This window comes from Ursus maritimus, unplaced genomic scaffold (genome assembly GCF_017311325.1).
Source record: "Ursus maritimus isolate PB19 unplaced genomic scaffold, ASM1731132v1 scaffold_19, whole genome shotgun sequence".
NCBI classification, from domain to species: Eukaryota; Metazoa; Chordata; class Mammalia; order Carnivora; family Ursidae; genus Ursus; species Ursus maritimus.
The window spans coordinates 48,415,184-48,436,797 of record NW_024424341.1 but is presented as its reverse complement, the minus strand read 5'-3'; the positions used below and the strand labels follow the sequence as shown (position 1 = coordinate 48,436,797).

The 21,614-nt window shown below is 43.0% G+C and overlaps 1 protein-coding gene across 1 annotated transcript in view; it reads left to right on the top strand.

The window, feature by feature from the left end:
- ZNF613 (zinc finger protein 613) overlaps positions 1–20,832 on the top strand; it is a 54,803-nt gene extending 33,971 nt beyond the window's left edge. The window contains exons 3-5 of the mRNA XM_040632929.1: positions 13,690–13,860; positions 14,140–14,232; positions 19,090–20,832. Coding sequence (XP_040488863.1) covers positions 13,722–13,860; positions 14,140–14,232; positions 19,090–20,822 — 1,965 coding nt within the window. The 5' untranslated portion in view covers positions 13,690–13,721 and the 3' untranslated portion in view covers positions 20,823–20,832. The remainder of the gene's footprint in view (positions 1–13,689; positions 13,861–14,139; positions 14,233–19,089) is intronic.
- The last annotated feature ends 782 nt before the right edge of the window (positions 20,833–21,614 follow it).

The window sequence follows — 21,614 nt, the reverse complement described above, 5'->3', positions numbered from 1 at the left end:
ATAACAAAGAAACATAAACAAAGCTGTCATCGTTAAATTATGTAATTTTACCAAAACTGTACTCAAAACTAAATCTGCACTTAGAGAAAGACCATTATCAAAGAAACACTGGGGGGAAAGTCCAATGAGAAATTTTTAAAATCCTAAAAAATCCAGAGAAACAGGTATAAATACTGGAATACTGCTTGCTAACCTGTCTTGGGTATCTACTGGGTGATCTTTAACTGTATGAGTAGTTAGCACTGTTTATTTTTTGTTTTCGTTTAACAAATGGGAAAAGAGTCTCAGAGAGGTTGAGAAACTTGCTCTAAGTTCACATAGTAAAGTGGCAGAATGTGGATAAAACCCTTAGGTCTGCCCAAATCCAAAGTCCATATTTTTTTCTCTGAGTTAAACTTACCTGCAGGTGTTCTAACTGCTTACCTGGAAAACCTACAAGAATCGATTAGTAATTACATTTGTTATAAGAATTCAGTAAAGAAAGGGAAGATTTTTTTTAAATTAGCTGCTTTTATATCTACCAGAAAATAAAAAATAAAATAACCATTGCAGACCCTCAAAGACAAGAAAGGAAGCTGCCCCAAGCACTGACCTCCCCACAAGCCACGCCATTCACTGACCACCCCTAAAGATCAATCACTGACCCCTCCCCCCAAGTACATCCCAAACACTGACTTAAGCAAAGACATCAAAAGCACTAAACTATCTACCAAAGATGTCTCAATCACTGAACCCCCACCCCCAACCCCATGAATATTCCCACCATGGATACTGGCATTAGTAAACGCTCCCAAGGACCTCCTGATCATTGACATGTTCCAAGGATTCTTCAGTCACTGACCTTTTTCCAAGGATGCTCCAATTGCTGACATGCCCCTCAAGGCCGTCCTAAGTACCAATCTTCCCCATAATTCCTTTTCAGACACTGACACAACCTCAAAGACACCCCCGTTCCTGACTTCTTTCATGAACACCCCAAACACTGACCTCCCATCATTCGTCATCAATCAGTGACCTTACCTGAAAGATGCCCCTGTCACTGACCTATCCCAAGCGCATCCAAATCACTGACTCACTGTTTAGGTAACGCCAATGACTGATTTGCCTTCAAGACCGCCCCAGTCACTGACCTCCCCTACAAAGCAATACCCCAAGCCCTAACAACTTTCTCCAGGCCACTCCAGGCCACTCCAGTCCCTGACCATCCCCAGGCCTGCACCATTTCCAACTACCCCGCTCCCTCAATCACAGAATGCATCCCCCACCCCACAGCGGCTTGCTTCTCTCATGGACAACCCAAGCCTCCCCTACCATTAACTCCAAATCTCCACAAACCTCGTTCAACCTTACTCCGCTCCCAAAAGGCGAAACTGAGACCCCTTAAGAGAGCCTTCGCGCACCAGTTGGGTGGGTGCAAAGAGCCACGGTCCATTACTTCGGCTTCAGACTCACAAACGCTACTGTTCCACCTCACAAAGTCAAGTTTAACGTCTGTGGCATCCGAGTCTACAGGCTGCCAAACCACCACCCCGGAGGCATCCTTGCACAGTGGAAGATTCCGTTCGGCTTTCGGTCTTTAGACAAAGACACTACAAGAGAGTATGGCGGCGCCCTGTTGGCCGATTTATGTGGGAGCCGCCATATTGGAAGACCTGTCGTACAACTCATTTTTCTGCCCGAGAGGACAGTACTAGCGCCGGTACGTCAGTTGTGAGCGACACAAAGGGCGATGCGCACGCTCCCGTCTCTATGGATGTCTTAGGCGCACCAAGCCCAAAGGCCGTGGACTCCGCTTTGCGGGCGGAGCGCGCCAAGCTGCAAAACTTTGTAGCGGGCGCGGCCATCTTGAAAGAGATGCACATGTCCGTACAGGAGTGGGCGTCCTCCTTTAAGGAGTGGAAAGCATTGGAGCAACTTTAGGGAATGCTTATACAGAATGGTTTAGAGTTCCGAGAAGCCAAAGTTGTACGACAAAGGCGGTAGGCCTCGCTGTGGGCACAGAGTAAACTAATGTCGTTTAAGGAAAAGATTTTTTCTTGCCAGGAACGGTGGTGGTGGTTAGGTGACATCTCCAGGGTGAAAGGCGAGAGGGCTAGTGGGAAAGTAGAGCTAGTAGTGAGGGAGGGGCTATGCTCTTCGTAAGGTAGAGGGTGGAGAAATGTGGGGATAGACTAGAAATTGTTGGAAGAAATTTCTTAACAGATTTTTATATCAACTCAAATGTTTTCACATTTAATTTCTAGTGAAGTAATTATCATAATTGGAATTGAGTTAAAGAGAATGAAAAATATTTATTGGGTAGATAATTCTAGATTGTTGTCCCAAACCGGTTCTACTGATGAATACATTTTACTGGCTGCTATCCTTTTTCAAAAACTGGACTCTGGGGAGGTGGGGCCTGGATGGCTCAGTCAGTTAAGCGGCTGCTTTCAGTTCCGGGTCCTGGGATTGAGCCCCAGGCCAGAGGGCTCTCTTTCAAACCTGCTTTTCCCTCTCCCTCTGCACCCCCCACCCCCGCTTGTGCTCTCATGCTCATGCTCTCTCTCAAATAAATAAATAAAATCCTAAAAAAAAAGAAAAAGAAAAAAGAAAAAAGAACTTGATACTAAAATGAATAGCTAATTTATATTAGGCGTATAGACATTTTTTGAACAGGGAACTACTTCAGGTGTAGTAATTACGTTATCTTGCTTAGTACTCTGAAAGCTGATGTGGAACTGGTGTCTGGATTGAACAGCCAAGAAAAAATTCTTGAAACATCTTTGGTGTAAATAGGTGGTTTTATTAATGCATGGGGACAGGACCCTTGGGCAGAAAGAGATGCACTGGGATTGTGAGGAGCAATTGATTATATACTTTCAATTTGTAAGAGGGTTAGGGATAGCATAAATCTCTAAGGAATTTTGGAAGCAAGGTTTCCAGGACTTTGAGGGGGCTAGCTATTGTTAGGAAAAGGTCATTTATTACTGTCTAATAAAACCTTAGTCACGATGATGTGGGAAACAAAGGCAGAAGAAAAATTATTAAATTTCCTTACTACTTGCAGCCCACTGACAAGCCCGTGAGGTGGGCTGAGTTACATTTCTGTAGGGACTCAACCACCTGGATGTTGACACTTTGCTAAGGTCAAGAGGCAATCTTAGCCCAACCCCGAGGATCCTGTAAGTCTACTTTGACATATAAAAATTCCTTTGGAAACTTCCTTTATCTCTACCTTTCCCCCCAAGATACATGTTGGCAATAATCCCCCGAGTATATGACCCACCAATATACATCTGAGGAGTCTCATTGAGTAAGAGACAGGCAGGGGTGTGTAGGAAGAGATAGGTAGGGAGCTAGGTGATCAGGTGCACAGAAATCCTGGTCAGTTCTAAATAAAAGACTGTTGGTGGAGGCCCACTTTGGCAACCCTGTCAGGACCCCTCTCAATCCTGAGAGCTTCTTCTGTGTGCTTGCTTAATAAAACTCTATCACTTTACTTACTCCCCTTTGTCGGCAAGATTCATTCTTTGAACCTGTGAGACAAGAACTTCACTCTCCTGCTTCATTGAGACTCTTCAGATGTACATCAGTGGGCCGTATGCTTGGCAGATGATTGCTAACATATATCTTGGGGGTTAGAGATAAAGGAAGTTTCCAAATGAATTTTTGTATGTTGAAGTAGAGTTACAGGATCCTGGGGGTGGGGGGTTTGGGCTAGGATCTCCTTTTGCCCTTAGCAAAGTAATAACACTGAGGCAGTTGAGTTCCTAGAGGAAGGTCACTCTGCCTGTCTGAAGGACTTGTCAATAGATATAAGTTTTAAGGAAATTTAATTTTTTTTCTTTTGCCTTTCTTCTCCACATCAAAAGCTACTGATGATGACTTTAAATATTACCCTCACTTCACACATGGGGGGGGAAAAGGCCAAGTCTATCAGAATGCCCATTTCCTCAGTATCTCATCAATCTTTTAATCTTTGCCCATCTTAAGGGTGAATAAAAACCTTACTTCAGGGGCACCTGGGTGGCACAGTAGGTTGGCTGTCCAACTCTTGGTTTCAGCTCAGGTCATGATCTCAGGGTTGGGAGATTGAGCCCTGTGTCAGGCTGCATGCTCAGCGTGGAGTCAGCTTCAGACACTCTCTCCCTCTCCCTCTATCCCTCCCCCCTCTCAAATAAATAAATCTTTTGTGTTTTTTTTTTTAAGATTTTATTTATTTATTTGACAGAGAGAAAGAGAGAGAGAGCGAGAGTGCACAAGCAGGGGGAGCGGCAGGCAGAGGGAAAGGTAGAAGCAGGCTGAATCCTGCAGGGCTCAATCCCAGGACCCTGGGATCATGACCCAAGCTGAAGGCAGATGCTCAATGGACTAAGCCACCCAAGCGCCCCTGAAATAAATAAATCTTTTTTTAAAACTTATTTCTGTTTTTCTTTAATCTTGTAAGTTTCTTGTTTACTTCCACCCCCCCCCATTTTAAGTTGGTCAACTTTTTCTTAATTGTATTGTGGGTATTTGTAACTATTATTCTACCCCCATTCTCCTATATTGACAGACACCCTAGTTTGGGGCTATTATGAATAAAGGAGCAATGAATTTTCTTGTGTAAGTCTTCCTAAGGACATATCATTTCAGTGTTTTTGAGTAAATATATAGGAGTGGAATTGCTGCCTCATATGGTTCTCAGTTTTTAGTTATTTACTTAAGTAATCTCTACACCCAACATTCTGGGGATTCTGACTGAGCCACCCAAGCGCCCCATGGTTTTATTTTGCAATTCTCTTAAGCTTAAGAGTAAGTTTTGAAAGGAGTTTTACTCTTTTAAAGTTTGTAAAAGTTTAAGTAATACGGATATACTAGTAGTTGATTTTTAATTTGGGGGCTTTATCCACAGATTTATCGTAAAGGAAACTTCAGAACGAATCCTGCAAATACAGTTCTCTGCACATAGGAATTTCCTTTTCCTCATTCTTCTAGGAGTTACATGTTAATTTTGGTTGGATTAGATTTGGTATTTACATTATGATGAATATGTGAATAGTATTTATAGCTCAGCCATGTAGTGTACAATGATTATTTTTCCTTTCTTGTACAATTTTTTTTTTAAAGATTTTATTCATTTATTTGACAGAGAGAGAGACAGCCAGCGAGAGAGGGAACACAAGCAGGGGGAGTGGGAGAGGAAGAAGCAAGCTCATAGCGGAGGAGCCTGATGTGGGGCTCGATCCCATAACGCCAGGATCACGCCCTGAGCCGAAGGCACACGCTTAACCGCTGTGCCACCCAGGTGCCCTTTCTTGTACAATTTTTAATTCTTCCTGGAGTTGTCTTATTTATTCCTTCCAGAAATTCTGGCCCTTGGTTCTCAGAAAGCCCGCCCTTGGCACTAGCTCCACGTGGGAGCCCGCTACCCTCCTGTGAATAACTTGCCACCTGAACACTGGCTTGGGACTGCTCTCCTCACTTTTCTGGGCGGTAACTGAGGCTCGGTTTCTTCCAGTCGCTGTTTTTCACTTCCTTGGATAGCTTTATCATTCTCCCTGTACAGTGAGTGTTTCTCCAGATACTTTTTTTTTGTCCTCAAAAATCTTCCTCTCTGCCTCCATATCCAGTCAGAAGCGTTCCTAGGGTATTTGTCCTTTGGCCTTTACGTTTGCTTTTCTTCTTCCGTGAAAGACTTTTTATTTTTGTACGATACCTAAGATGGCTGCGCCTTGTGTGTTTTCCAAATCTTTCTTCGTGCAAAGTGGATTACTTTTCTTGCCAGCCCGCTGAGGTGTAGATAGCCTACCCCATGTTTGCCTTGTGTAAGTTTGAGTTTCTGAAAATCCGTGCAGTTTGCAGCGCAGCATTTAAGGTGCAAGAAATGGGAGTATTTTCGGTAGGTTTTCTCTGTTCGAGCCTTACCTGGCTATTCTGCCCAAAACGGCCACTTCGCCTTCTGTACCTCGATTATTGAAAGATGGCCGCATACAGGACCAATGGCCAGGTGGGCGCAGACATATTGACTCTAGGAAAAGCCGGAAGTCCAGACGGCCGTGCTCCGCAGAAACGCCTCTGGCCCTCGTCGGCCTCCGTCACCGGCGCGGAGGCCGGGCATGGGCGCGGCAGGAGTATTCGCGGAAGTGCAGCTTGTAGGAGGTCGCGGTGGGGTCACTAGAAAATCAGGTCTGTGTATGATACGGTTTGTGGAACAGGATGAGAGGTCTAAGGTGATTGTGGGTTCCCGAGTGGGTGGAGGCGTGGGTTCCGTTGGGGAGAGGAAGCAAGTGGAAGCCCGTGACGGGGAGTCTGTGGGTGCGGTGGCTTTGGAGTCGGTTCTGAAGGATTGTGGGGGTCAGTGATTACAGGTGTGTGGAGATCGACGTTTCCGAGTCGGTGGTCAGGGTTTGGTTTCTGTCTGTAGCGCCCAGTGATTGAGGACTAGGGAGGGGGGTGGTTTTTGTCAGTGAAAGCGGTGTCCACTTCAGATTCGGGTTTTAGCTTGCGGCTCAGCGACGAGCGGGGGCGCGCGGTCAGCGAACTCTAGTGTTTCGGGATTATTCCGGGGGTGGGGGAGGTCCAGGTGTGTCGGCTGTTGAGAGGTTTGGTGGGTGGGTGGGTTGAGGTTCCAATGTTTCTTTCCCTCCAATCCAAGCCCCTAGTTTGCCTTTAGCTTTACACATCTCCGCTCGACCCCGTAGTTACGAGAGCTTTGCTGGAGATGGAGGATTAAAGACAACCAAAGTGGTTTCTACTAAAGATGAGGATTTTGCCCTTTCTGCAGGTACACTGTGTGCACGCATACGCACGCACACACACTTGGAAATGTTTCTTTTCGGTGCGATTGTAACACAAGTAAAGTAACATTGCTGTTACCCCAGTTTTGCTCCCCAGTGCTAATATTCGTTAACCTTTTTTTTCCATTTATTTCCCCTTCAGTCTTTATTTTTCGATGTTTCAGTTCCAGTAACCTCCTGAAACACTGGCATTGTTTGCCTCAATATTTAGTTTCATGTCATAAATACCATATGATACACAAAATTTTTTTTCATTAAAAATTGTTTGTTTTTTTAACTTCTGTAACAGTCAGGAGGCAAATCTGTGCCAAAATGACTGGAATCACTTAGTCTCTGCATTCATTTAGATAGAATTTAAAGATGTTTAAGTAATCTCTACACCCAAGCTGGGGCTCAGACTCACAACCCTGAGATCAAGAGTTGCATGCTTCACCCACCAAGCCAGCCAGGTGCCCCTAGATATAATTTAAATACTTAAATATTCCGTTAATCATTTTTGAAAGCAGGTTATGATTCTCCATTTACCTGTGCATGTGGTTTCCTGTCCGTCGTGCCCACCTTGATCTTCAATTTTTTTGCCATTGTGAATGGTGTTTTCAACTTTTTGTTCTCTTTCAATTTACTATCTCTTAGAAGAGCAATTACATTAAAAATACTTATTTTGTTTCTGCTTACTTCACTGAATTCTTAGTATTATGAGCGTCCCATTCCCAATGATTTTTATTTGAACATTCAAACATAGTTTAAAGAATTTTATGTTTGAGCACCTCTTATGCCTACCACGTAGATTTTCTCATCATGATTTTGTTTCCTTTATTCCATATCTATCCGTATATCACTTCTCAATCCCTAGTCTACCTTTTTACGTTTTTAAACATGTTTTTCGAAGTAAGTAGCAGACATTTAAATATTTCTCCCTAAATGTTTCGCAAGCATATAATTAGAGTTCCACCTGTAGCAACCACTAATCTTTCTGTCTCTATCGATTCGCCTGTCCTGGACATTTCATGTCAATGATGCAAATGCAGTCATATGCTGTGTGCACTTTTCTGATTGGTTTCTTTCACTTAATGTAAGAGGCTTATCCATGTGGTAACATGTATGTGTACTTCATTCCTTTTTTATACCTGAATAATATCCCATTGTGCGGATATAGCGTTTTGTTTATCCTTTCATCAGCTGAAGAATATTTGGGTTTTTTCCACATTTTGGCTCTTATAAATAATGCTCCTATAAACATTTGTGTATAAATTTTTTTTTAAATTCCAGTGTAATTAACATAGTGTTGATTAATTTGTACAATATTCAACAATGCCATGTATTACTCAGTGCTTATCAAGATAAGTGTACTCTTAATCCCCTTCATCTATTTCACCAATCCCCCCACCCACCTCCCCTCTGGTAGCCATCAGTTTGTTCTCAATAGTTAAGAGTTTGTTTTTTGGTTTTTCTCTCTCTCTCTTTAAAGTTTATTTAAGTACCCTCTGCACCCAACGGGGCTTGAACCCATGACCCAAAGATCAGGAGTTGCAGGTTTTTTCAACTGAGTCAGCCAGATGCCTTGGTTTGTCTCTCTCTCTCTCTCTCTCTTTTTTTTGTTCATTTGTTTTGTTTCTCAAGTTCCACATGAATGAAATCATACGGTATTTGTCTTTCTCTGACTGGCTTATTTCACTTAGCATTATATTCTGTCGGTCCATCCATATTGTTGCAAACGGCAAGATTTCATTCTTTTTTATGGCTGAATAATATAACATGTATATTATATGTATACCATATAATACCAATATATACCATATATACTAATAGTATTCCATTATATATATATATATTATGTTATGTATACAATATGTTATATATAGTTATAATAAATATATGTGTTATAATATTGTATACACACACACACATATATACACACCACATTTTCTTTATCCATTCATCTATCAGTGGACATTTAATTTGCTTCCATAATTTGTTTATTGTAAATAATGCTGCAGTAAACCTAGGGGTGCATATATCCCTTTGAGTTAGTGTTTTCATATTCTCTGGGTAAATACCCAGTAGTGCAATTACTGGATCATAAGTTTGTTCTATTTTTTTTTTAAGATTTTATTTATTTGTTGACAGAGAGAGCCAGCGAGAGAGGGAACACAAGCAGGGGGAGTGGGAGAGGAAGAAGCAGGCTCCCAGCGGAGGAGCCTGATGTGGGGTTCGATCCCATAACGTCGGGATCACGCCCTGAGCCGAAGGCAGACGCTTAACGACTGCGCCACCCAGGCGCCCCGGTTCTATTTTTAATCTTTAGAGGAATCTTGTTATGTCTTCCATGATGGTTACACTAGTTTGCATTCCCACTAGCAGTGCACGTGGGTTCCTATTTTTCCACGTCCTCGCCAATACTTGTTTCTTGTGTTTTTGATTTTATTATCCTGACAGGTATGAGGTGATATCTCATTGGGTTTTGTGTGTACAAACTTTTGTGTGGACATGCTTTTACTTCTTCTGGATATAAACCTGGTCTGGAATTGCTGGGTGTAAATGGTAAGTGGTAATTTGTTTAACTGTTGGAGGAACTACCAGACTATTTTCCAAAGTGACTGCACCATTTCACATTTCCATTAGCAGTTATGAAAGTTCCATTTCTTCCACATACTGACCAACACTTGTTATTTCCCCTTTTTTTTTTTTTTACTATATCCGTTGTAGTGAGTGTGAGTGGTATTTCAATTTGTATTTGTATTCTCTGAAGAATGATACTGAGCATCTTTTCATGTGCTTATCCTATGCATAACTTGAGGTATATATATTTTCACTAAATATTAGAATTTCTAATAGCTGCATAATATTTCACTGGATGTGTGTACTTTTATTCATTCAATGAATTCTCTGTTAGCAGACCTAATAATACTTGTATATCAACTTTGCATGCTTGTGCCAATGTTTCCTTTCCAAAGATTCCTAGATTCCAAAGATCCCCAAAGAAATCCAACGTGGCTTTCTGGGATTCTAGCAAAATCTCTATTGATATTCAGTACAAAGTGTTAAACCATTCCCCTAAAATAGTCAGTCATGTAACACTTCTATAAGAAATGTGTGTTTTGGAATGCTACCAACTTGTTTATTTATTTATTTTCAAGTAATCTCTACACCCAAAATGTGGCTCGAACTCATGACCCTGAGATCAGGAGTCACATGCTTTTCTCCCTGAGCCAGCCAAGCACCCCAAAAATGCTATCAACTTTTAGATATAAGGTCTGTAATCAGCCTTCTGACTAAAAACTTATTTTTTTACATCAGAAATATAATTTATTTAATACATAGAATGTAAGATGGAAAACTTATTTTTGATACATGTTCACTGAAATCTCTGAAGTTCTGACTCTTATTTAATCATATTGGGGGAACTTTTAATAATTTCCTTCCTTGTCTCTGATACTGATTATTTTTATTTGATTCTTTATTGAATTAACTGAGTAGCATTTCTAGAAGAGTTATACATAATGGTGGTGTTACTGCTCATCCTTGTCTTGTTCTTGACTTTAGAGAAAATGCTTTATTCTTCTGCTGAAGATATGTAGGACATATTGGATTTTTTTTATTTAGGTGAAATTCACAAAACAAAATTAACTATTTTAAAATGAACAATTCAGTGGGTTTTAGTAAACATATAACATTGCGCAACCACCACTTCTATCTAGTTCCAGAACATTTTTATCTCCCTGAGGGAAATCCTGTACCAATTAAGCAGTCACTCCCCACTGTCTCCTCCCCCAGACCCTGACAACTACCAGTCTGCCTTCAGTTTCTGTGGATTTGCCCATTCTGGATATTTCATATAAGTGGAATCATACAATATGTGACGTTTTGTGTCTGGCTTCTTTCACCTAGTATGTATCATGATTGTGTGTTGTGTTCTGGGGTGTTCCTTCAGTGCTTGGCCAGGCCGTTTCATTTATAGCCCTGCCTTAACCTTCCTTTCCTGCTTGCATTGAGTGTAGAGATCAGCCAGAGGGAAAGCTTAGGAAAGGAAAATGCCCTGCGCCTGTACTTGGCTTTATAAATTCCCCTGTATGCCCTGGGGCTTTTGAATGGCTTAAGTTCCCTAAGAAACTCTCTTCCCAACTTTTTCTCCGGGCCGTTCAGCTGCGCGTCAACGGTCATCTTTTGTCCCGGGCAGCTGGAGGTTGTTTGTCCACCTTACATTGTTCTTTTTTTTTTTTTTTTTTTTTTCAGATTTTATTTATTTATTTATTTAGAGAGTGCACACGAATGGGGGGAAGAGCAGAGGAAGAGGGAGAGAGAATCTCAAGCAGACTCCACGCTGAGTGCGGAGCCCGACATGGGGCTTGATCCCACAACCCTGAGGTCAGGACCTGAACCGAAATCAAGAGTCAGTCGCTTATCCAACTGAGCCACCCAGGCACCCCCACCTTACGTTGTTTTTGAGAAACATCCACTGCTTTTCCATCTTGTGTGAGGTCCAAATTAAAGGGATGAGCACATTGCATTAGTCCTTAGGGTAGGCCTCACGGTTTGGAACAGATAAACACAATGCTTGGCAAATAAAGTCTGCTCTACTCATTCCAGGACCAGGCACCAGAGTCCCCCACTGGGAATGCTGGTTCCCATCTCTAGGACTATGACCAAACTGGGGAGGGGGTGAAGCAAGGGCAAATAAAAATGACACAGAGCTTTCCTCCCATTTTTAAGTCGCCTCGTTCTTGATGGAGTGATCACTCTGCTGCTATAAACCTGTGATGGTTGTTCAGAGTCGTGATAAAGGTTTTGTTTTGTTCTCTATTCTGACAGTCCTTACTTGTTGTTTCAGTGTTTCTGTGGAGGCACGCGGCCTTGGAACTTCCCACTCTGCCATTTTCGTTCAGTGGCATTTTCCTCCATGATGTACATGGTTATGATTAATTTTGTTTTGTCTTTTAGGTCATTGGTGCTTTTTTAAAGAAATAAACTGACTGCAGATTTAGTTTAAATGATGGCCTCTAATCCACCCTCCTTTCCTACCCAGACATAATTTTTTTCTATTGGTTTGCCTTTGTTTCCTTTCACATGATGATTAGTGAAAATGGTTTGTTAGGTCATGTTTTGCTGAGCACATTTGTCTGCAAACTGAGGTGTGTATAAAAACTTTTGTCCATGAGCACACTTGGTCTTAAAGGAATAGATGTCCAAATCCTCACCTGGTTTACGTGTTCTCCTTCCGAAAACTGACTTGTGTGAGAACCCGTCTGCTGTGGGGTGTTATGCTATGCTGGTTCTCCTTTCTTGGCTCCCTTTCACGGACTCCACTCCACTGCATAGAAGAAAGTGTTCACATACTCACAGTCTGGTGTTTCATTGCTCCAGAGTGCAGTAGCCTCTGGGATTTCAAATAAAGGGACAGATGGCCTTGAAGTGCAGTGAGGGGCAGTAGCAGGGATAACACTGGGTCCAGAGGGAAATGTGCACTCAAAGTGAATTTACATTTCAGCCCACGGGTCCTACTCTAGGAGCAAGATCCAACAAGTAAAGCAAGGACGAGGTCTCAGGACCTGCGTGTGGTCATTGTGGGGTCACCATTGACCAGAGACCAAGATTTCAGGAATTGAGGGGAATTCAAGAAGAAACTAAACACACAATTCCCCATTACTGGCTGTTTTCCAGTAACAGAAGAAAATGATTAAGGACCAGGTGACTTTGTTTTATTCCTTCCTTCAATCTGTGATTGATTTCTGGAGGACTTTAAAACTCAGTTGACTTATGTGGAAAAGTATAAATTGGTAAACTAGGACTTGTGCCGGAACATACTGTGCAGACATAGACTTAGATTCCAACTTCAGTATCAAGGCAAATAGGATCAGGAATGTATTGTTCAGGGGCGCCTGGGTGGCACAGCGGTTGGGCGTCTGCCTTCGGCTCAGGGCGTGATCCCAGCGTTATGGGATCGAGCCCCACGTCAGGCTCCTCTGCTATGAGCCTGCTTCTTCCTCTTCCACTCCCCCTGCTTCTGTTCCCTCTCTCGCTGGCTGTCTCTATCTCTGTCAAATAAATAAATAAAATCTTAAAAAAAAAAAAAAAGAATGTATTGTTCATAGGATCCACACTAAATGACTAATATTAGAACATCACAGGTGACTGGAGTGTCCTACAGGCTACGCTGGCTTTCAGCTTATACCTCTGGCGGCCATCACAGTTAGAGAATCATGATGATCACAGCATATGCAGTGATGGAAGAGAAAGCAGCCTGGTTCCACAAGGATGTCACTATATATTTCATGGCACTTGGGTGTCAGGACTTTTGTTTAATGGTGCTTCCTAGACGTTGTATGGTAGACAGTGTCCTTAACTTCAGATTTCTCCTCAGTGCAAAAGAAGGTTTCTTGACGAGCTCTTTGAGAATAGACTAGGAGAACTCAGTGGGCACAGTTCTTCCTGGGATCTTAACAAGGTGACCCATGGACCCAGCCTTGAGGCTGGCAGGGTTAATGTAGAAATAAACCCTAGGTGACCTAAGAAAAATGCTCCTGTTCAAAGCGAATTCCTACTGCCTCCTCTTTTATTACCTTTTAAAATTTAACCCTGTAAAGGTCCCTGAATATATCTTAAAGATAAAAAAATTCCAGTGATTACGAAGTCTAGAGCAAAAGTAAGATTCTTCTTCATGTATATGTAGAGCTAATGCTTCACGTACATATATTGCAAATGTTTTCAGTTTCGCAGGGGAATTTAATGGCTACTTATTACAGAAACTTGTGATTTGTTGAATGCTACTGTATGATTACGGAATATTTTGTTATATACAGAATTGAATGTGGATGTATTTTTGATTCTATAACAATGTAGTTTAAAAGAAAAAATCAAAACACCTAAATGTATAGATGTAGCCTATGTGGTGAATATGAGCACAGCAACTTCCTTTATATGCCTTCCATTTCAGTAACTAGAGGAACACGCACATGAAACAGGGCCATGTTGTTATGGGAATCGCTGACACTGGAGGATGTGGCCGTGGACTTCACCTGGGAGGAGTGGCAGCTCCTGGCCCCTGCCCAGAAGAACCTGTACCGGGATGTGATGTTGGAGAACTATAGGAACCTGGTGTCAGTGGGTGAGGACAGCTACCCTGGGTCACTTAGGGGGTCCCCATCATTGGCCTTTCCTCTCGTAGCTTCTGAGAGCTCTGGCATGTCTGCGCCACTCAGAAGTATAGAGTCTCAGTCCCTTCTCTGGCCCCAGAATGGAGGCTATCATGTGCCCGTCCTGAGAGAAGACCTTTAACTTTGCTGATCTGCAAATTGCGTGGCTCCTAAAATATAACATTGTTCTGTGTTGGCAGAGCCCAGCCCAGTTCACAGAGCCTCCCTCCTCTCTCATTTCCTGTGAACAGGGTACGTGGCCAGCAAGCCTGACGCACTCTCCAGATTGGAACAAGAGGAACTGTGGACGACAGAAGATGAAATCCACAGTCGATTCCATCCAGGTGAGAGAAAACCAACAAGGAAGGTGGTGAGGAAGTCGTCTTTAGTCACTCAGAGGTGTCACAGCTGCCAGGGTGTCTGAGGACATGTGAACAGAGCTCTAGGAATCTCCCCGAGAAGCGCTCTTTTTCCTTGAGGTGTTTGGAGCCCTTATCTCTTCTTGGGTTCAATCCCTGTTTGTTTCATACAGATCTCCACTAATTTTCTCTCTAGTTTTCTTTTTAGAATTCTCAACTCTTACCACCCTTCTTCTCCCAGCACTATATCGCCACCTGTTCCTTCTGCTTCTCTTGCTATGAAAGTCTGTCTTCCACACCTCTCTCCAAAGAGAAATGTTTGATTTGAGCACCGTCTGCTGACTGCTGCCCTTTCCTGCCCCTTTGGATAATGTCAATTTCCTTTCTTAATATTCACCTCCATTTTTGATTGGGAGTTAGAATTTCAACAATGTGAATTTGGGGGGGACATAAACATTCAGTCCACAGTACCTGCTGTTCTTTAAGTCTTACATCCTGGCTGTGTAGGAAAACCTCATGGGTCTTCTTTACTCTGACACCATGACCACACACACAGTACTTCTGACACCACGTGTTGGCAGTTTTCCTCACACCAAGCAGTTCTTTGCAGCACCAGCCAGGTGTCCTACAATTGACCTCAATTCTGATGTTATCATTACATGGGGAAGCATAAGATCCCACAGGTTAAGGGCTCTGTCACATTAGATTGCCCCCCACTTACTTACTTACTTTCTTTCTTTCTTTCTTTCTTTCTTTCTTTCTAAAAGATTTTATTTATTTATTTGACAGAGCACAAGCAGGGGGAGCAGCAGGCAGAGGGAGAGGGAAAAACAGGCTCCTCGGTGAACAGGGAGTCTGACGTGGGGCTCGAACCCAGGGCCCTGGGATCATGACCCGAGCCAAAGGCAGATGCTTAACCAACTGAGCCACCCAGGCGCCCATATTTTTTATTTTTTATTTTTCTGGAAAGAATAATCACACTTACTGATTAAGGAAAAGGGTATTCTTTTTTTACACCCCCCCCCTTTAGATATCAATCACAATTAGTAGGTCCCCTGGTTACTCACAACGTCTGTCTGTCTAGGCTACAATTCAGAGGTTCCCATGACTTTCTCCCCCTTGGATTTGATTGCTTGCTGCAACAGCTCAGAAAACTCAGGGAAATACTTGCTGTTTACCAGTTTATTATAAAAGGATATGATAAAGGATATGAACGAACATCCAGAGGAAGAGATGCATAGGGTGAGGTATGTGGAAAAGGGCATGGAAGCTCCAGGCCCCAGTCTCCCAGCACCTCCATGTGTTCAGCAATATGGAAGCTCCCTGAAGCCCGTGCTCCTGGAATTTTCTGGAGGCTTCCTCACAGGCATGATCAGTCATTAACTCTGTCTCCAACCCCCTCCCCTCTCTGGAGGATGGAAGGTGGGGCTGAAAGTTCCAAACTTCTAATCATGGCTTGGTCTTTCTGCTGACCAGCCCCCATCCAGCAGCCCACTCAGAGTCACCTTATTAGAACGAAAGACCCTCTTATCAACCCAGGAAATTCGAAGGGGTTTATGAGGCCTGTGTCAAGAGCCAAGGTCAGAAACAAAGATGAGAACAGAAGATGCTCTGAGTGCTCTTATCACTTAGGAAATTGTAAGAGTTGTAGGGGCTCTCTGTGGGAACCAGGGGCGGTGAAGTGTGTTTTTCCTAGACACTTCCATAACCTTCTCAGCTCCCTTATGTAGAGTATTTGCTATTCCTGTTGATTTCTTAAAATTTGTCATTGATTGTTCCCAGCCCAGACCACATCATTAAACCCCATGCCTGCTTTGCTGTAATTTCCTTGTATAATTGTTCATTCTGATCATTACTGTAGTCCGTGTTAAATGAAGCTGCTGGATTCATTCCCTTGAATCTTTCCTTTTCCTTATGATAATCAGTAACAGTAAGTCCCAACTAATCATATTACCAGTCTTTTTTTTTTTTTTTAAGATTTTATTTATTTGAGAGAGAGAGGGAGAACATGAGTGGTGGGAGGGGTAGAGGGAGAGGGAGAAGCAGACTCCCTGCTGAGCAGGGAGCCTAGGGTGGGGCTTGATACCAGAACCCCTGGATCATGACCTGAGCCAAAGCCAGACGCTTAACTGACTGAACCACCCAGGTGCCCCATATTACCAGTCTAATAGGATGGAAATTTCTCTTTGATAAACAATATCCATGATACAGCTCTTGCTTATATAGAGTTTGCTTCCCTCTTCCTAAAGTCAAGGTCAGCTATATTTGAAGGAGTCTCCTTAATGTGTTCCATACATGAGGATCTTTGTTTTAAATATTTTTGCTTACCTTAAATGTTATTTTTGTTCTGTTTTATTTTGTTTTTGGTAGCCTCTTACACACAGGTCCTGACAGTTGTGAACAACAGCAGCAACAACAAAATTCTTTTTGGGAGATGAGTTTGTATGAGGAGAAACAAAATTAAGCAAAATAAACAAATATGATGTCTTGTGATAAAAAGTTCCGGGAAGATCCGTGGGACAGCAGTGGAATAGTGCGCAAAGCCCTGGAGCTGCTCTAGCACCTGGGAGTCTACCTGGGGCCTCTAATCTTAGCTCTTTAGGGAGTGGGAATATGTCTTTGGTAAGATGCCTTTGAGCAGCTGTATGAGGGATGTGAGGCCTCAGGTGAATTGAGCTCCAAGTAGACAAAATGGTGAGTTCAAAGGCCCAAAGCTCGGGTACCTGGATGGCTTAGTTGGTTAAGCTTCTGCCTTTGGCTCAGGTCGTGATCCCGGGGTTCTGGGATCAAGGCCCACGTCAGGCTCCCTGCTTGCTTCTCCCTCTCCTGCCCCCTCACTTGTGCTCTTTCTTGCTCTCTCTCTCAAATAAAATCTTTAAAAAAAAAAAAAAAAGATGAAAATCAAAGGCCCAAGGCAGGAGGGTGTTTGTAGAACCTCAGGGAAGCCCCTATGAATACAGGGAAGGGAGCCAGAGGGCGTGGCTGGCGATCATGCAGAGATAACGGCAGTGGTGTAGTGGCTGGAGTTGGGAGTAAACAGCTCATGTTGGACCTTGGAAGGACATTTCACGGGCTTGATATTTTTAAATAATGAGAGAAGAAAACAATAGGGAGTTTTCAGTAGAAGACATATATGAAATCATTTATACTCAGAATGATGGCTTTGGCTCTTCATAGAAAGGAGACAGTAGCAGATAGGGGTTGATGCCTGAAACCAGCTGGGAACCTGTCGCCATAGTCCAGGACACCTGCGGAGAGAGGATGAGGGTTGGTCAGCTTCCGAATGTGTTTATAAAGAGGGCAGAAATGATTTCCTACTGAAGTAGATAGAGGGTGTGAGAGAAAATACAAAAGCAGGATGCTGGTAAGTCTTTTTGGTGTGAGTCTGCGAAGAGGGAGTTGCCATTTCTGAGATGAAGAGGCTGTGTGGAGAAGGTGTGGTTTGAGAAGTCAGGGGCTCTGTTTTGGACATTGTACGTCGTCAGACCATGCTTGTGCACATCCAGGTGCAACATGCTGTCTTTGGATGTACCTGAGTCGTCCAGGGAGAGTTTAGGACTAGAGATAGAAATACGGATTGAGTAGATCTCCTGTGATAGGTGTACAGATTAAGAAGAGCCTTGGACAACTAGCAATCAGAACAATGACTATTTGTTAAATGCAGGGTTTCCTAATATGGTACCCAGACCCCTTTTGAGAGTGTGTTTTTTTTAGATTTGGGTGATGGCCTGGGCTAGTCTACATACAGTGCCATAAGCAGGCCTTCATGAGCCTAGGTGGTGAACCAGAATCTTTGTATGTGCTGGAAAGAATTGAATTTAGTGAGAAGTAAAGCAATATATTCTAGGAGTAAGATTTTAGTACCAAATAGAGGACATGTAATATGTAGAGGTTCAGCTTTTGAATGAGGCTTTTTTTTTTTTTTAAGAGCGCACACGTGAGTGGGAGGAGGGGCTGAGGGAGAGAGAGAATCTTATCTTTCTTTTTTTTTTTTTTAAAGATTTTATTTATTTATTTATCTGACAGAGATAGAGACAGCCAGCGAGAGAGGGAACACATGCAGGGGGAGTGGGAGAGGAAGAAGCAGGCTCACAGCAGAGGAGCCTGATGTGAGGCTCGATCCCATAACGCCGGGATCATGCCCTGAGCCGAAGGCAGACGTGCAACCACTGTGCCACCCAGGCACCCGAGAGAGAGAATCTTAAGCAGGCTCCACGCTCAGCATGGAGCCCAATTCAGGGGTTGATCTCACAATCCCGAAATCATGACCTTAGCTGAAATCAAGAGTTGGATGTCCAGGTGACTGAGCCACCCAGGCACCCCTTGAATGAAGCATCTTGTGCTATAGTTCTGGGCTGTGTAAAGTTAATTGTCAAAATGAACAGTAGAGCGGGGCACCTGGGTGGCTCAGTAGGTTAATTGTCTGACTTCGGCTCAGGTCATGATCTCAGGGTCCTGGGTTCAAGCCCATGTTGGGCTCTGTGCTCAGAGTGGTGTCTGCTTGAGATTCTCGCTCTCCCTCTGCCCCTCCTGCTTGTGCTCTCTCTCCCACTCTCTAAAATAAATAAATAAATCTTTAAAAAAAAAAAGGCAGCAAATCTATGTTTATTCATTTTGAATGATCTAACTTTGTCTATGCAACTGTTCTTAACTTGTATTTTCTTTGCTTATATTATTGTGTTTAATCATTGTCCAAGTGATAACAAACATATTTACTTGGACTTTCTTTAAAATGAGGTCATAGTGTTATCAATAAAGAGCCAGGCTACACAAAGCCATTTGTGGAAGAGTTTTATTATATACCAAGCTCATGGAAAGATTCATTCTTCTCTTCTTTCCTAGAGATCAAGAAAGATGATGGTCATCTACAGGGGCCCTTGCAAAATCAAAGATGTCTAAAGAGAATGAAACAATGCCATGAACATAATGCATTTGGAAACATTATTCATCAGAGTAAAAGTAATTTTCCCTTAAGGCAAAATCATGATATCTTTGACTTACGTGGGGAAACACTGAAATCAAATTTAAGTTTAGTCAACCAGGACAGAAGCCATGAAGTAAAGAACCTCACTGAGGTTAATGGAGATATGAAATCCTTCTCCCATACAAAGCATCACCGGTATTGTATTGAAATTAAACTTCCTGAATGTGGGAATTCTATGAATACAAATTCCCAATTCAGCAAGCATCAAAGAACTCAAAAGATAGAGAAACCCCATGTATGCAGTGAATGTGGGAAAGGCTTCTTTAAAAAGTCTCGGCTCATGGATCATCAGAGAGTTCACACGGGAGAGAAGCCTCATGGGTGCAGCATATGCGGGAAAGCCTTTTCCAGAAAGTCCAGACTCACTGAACATCAGAAAACTCACGTAGGAGAGAAGCGGTATGAATGCTCTGAATGTGACAAAGCATTCCCCAAGAAATCACGGCTACTCATGCATCAGAAAACTCATACAGGAGAGAAACCCTATGTGTGCAGTGAGTGTGGAAAAGGCTTCATCAAGAAGTCTCGGCTCATTAACCATCAGAGAGTTCACACAGGAGAGAAGCCTCACGGATGCAGTCTGTGTGACAAAGCATTCTCCAGAAAGTCCAGGCTCATTGAACACCAGAGAACTCATACGGGAGAAAAACCTTATGAATGCACTGAATGTGACAAAACGTTCCGCTGGAAGTCACAGCTCAATGCCCATCAGAAGACTCATACAGGAGAGAAATCGTATATATGCAGTGATTGTGGAAAAGGCTTCATTCAGAAGGGCAATCTCATTGTACATCAGCGAACGCATACTGGGGAGAAGCCTTATATATGCAGTGAGTGTGGGAAAGGTTTCATTCAGAAGGGCAATCTCCTTATACATCAACGAACTCACACTGGAGAGAAACCCTACGTATGCACCGAATGTGGGAAAGGCTTTAGCCAGAAGACATGCCTCATATCACATCAGCGATTTCACACTGGAAAGACGCCCTTTGTGTGTACTGAGTGTGGAAAATCCTGTTCACACAAGTCTGGTCTCATTAACCACCAGAGAATTCACACAGGAGAGAAACCGTATACCTGCAGTGACTGTGGGAAGGCTTTTAGAGATAAGTCGTGCCTTAACCGACACCGGAGAACTCATACAGGAGAGAGGCCCTATGGATGTGCTGACTGTGGGAAGGCTTTCTCTCACCTGTCATGCCTTGTTTACCATAAGGGAATGTTGCATGCAAGAGAGAAGGGTGCACGTTCAGGCGCGTTGGAGAATCCTTTCTCAGAGAGCCAGAGCTCATCCCTTTCAAACGATAGCATGCAGAAGAAAGACCCTGTTAACATGGTGTCCGTGCAGATGCCTTCTGTAGCAGCTCAGACTTCCTTACACCTCCGTGGGCTCCTAGCAGATAGGAACATAGCCACTGTGGGACAGCCAGGTGCCAGGTGCGCACCGTCAGCAGATAACAGAATTTGCACAGAGAAACCTTTTGAATGCAGTGAATGTGGTCGTGCGTTCACTGATCAGTTACGTCATATTCTATGTCACAAAAAGCACCCAGGAATAAAGTGTGATACGATCAAGGTGGAAAACCCTTGACTAAAACCTAGCTCATTATGTGGTTGATAAGCGTATATGGAGACAAATAGTATAAAGACCAGGAATAGTATAAAGATCGGGAAAGCCTTTGTGGAAAGACAGACCTTACTGGTGCTTTATAGGTCACATATCATCAGTGAGCTCGTAGCTGGTAGAAATACAATGACCCTGGAAAACCCCTTCCCCAGAAGTAAGACTTCAGTGGGCGGCAGAGAGTTCACACAGAACGGTTGGAAGAGCTCTGAAGGCAGTGAATGTGGCAGGGTTGTCAGTGCAGCATTCTGCCTCATCAGTTGGCAGAGGAAATCCTACAGAAGCAAAACTCTGAACACGCCAACCGCGGAACATCTTTGGCAAAGTACCAGAAAACACGTAAAGCAAATAAGCCCTGTGAAAATGAATAATTTAGAGATTTCTGTCACCAGTCTAACATCATTTTACGTCAGATAATGTACATAGTGTACATTTTAGGACACTATACCTTGAATCAAACTCACTGATACGATGGTCACGCTTTAATTCGAAGGAGGTGAGGAGGTGGTATATGCTGCACATTAATTGTTAGAGTTGTAACAGTGCACTCCCTCCCTTTTTAGGGGGAGGGCGTGAATCTTTCATTCCCACCACGATCGTTATATGGTTAGCTCTTGTGTTTCTTTGGTTCTAAATTTATTCAGTTTATTTTAGGCTACTAAAGTAAGTCCTTCCACCTTCAAAGGGAAAGTGAATACATTTGATTCAATAATATACTCTAGTGTGTTTGGATGTGTTTAACTTTGTAAATATCACCCA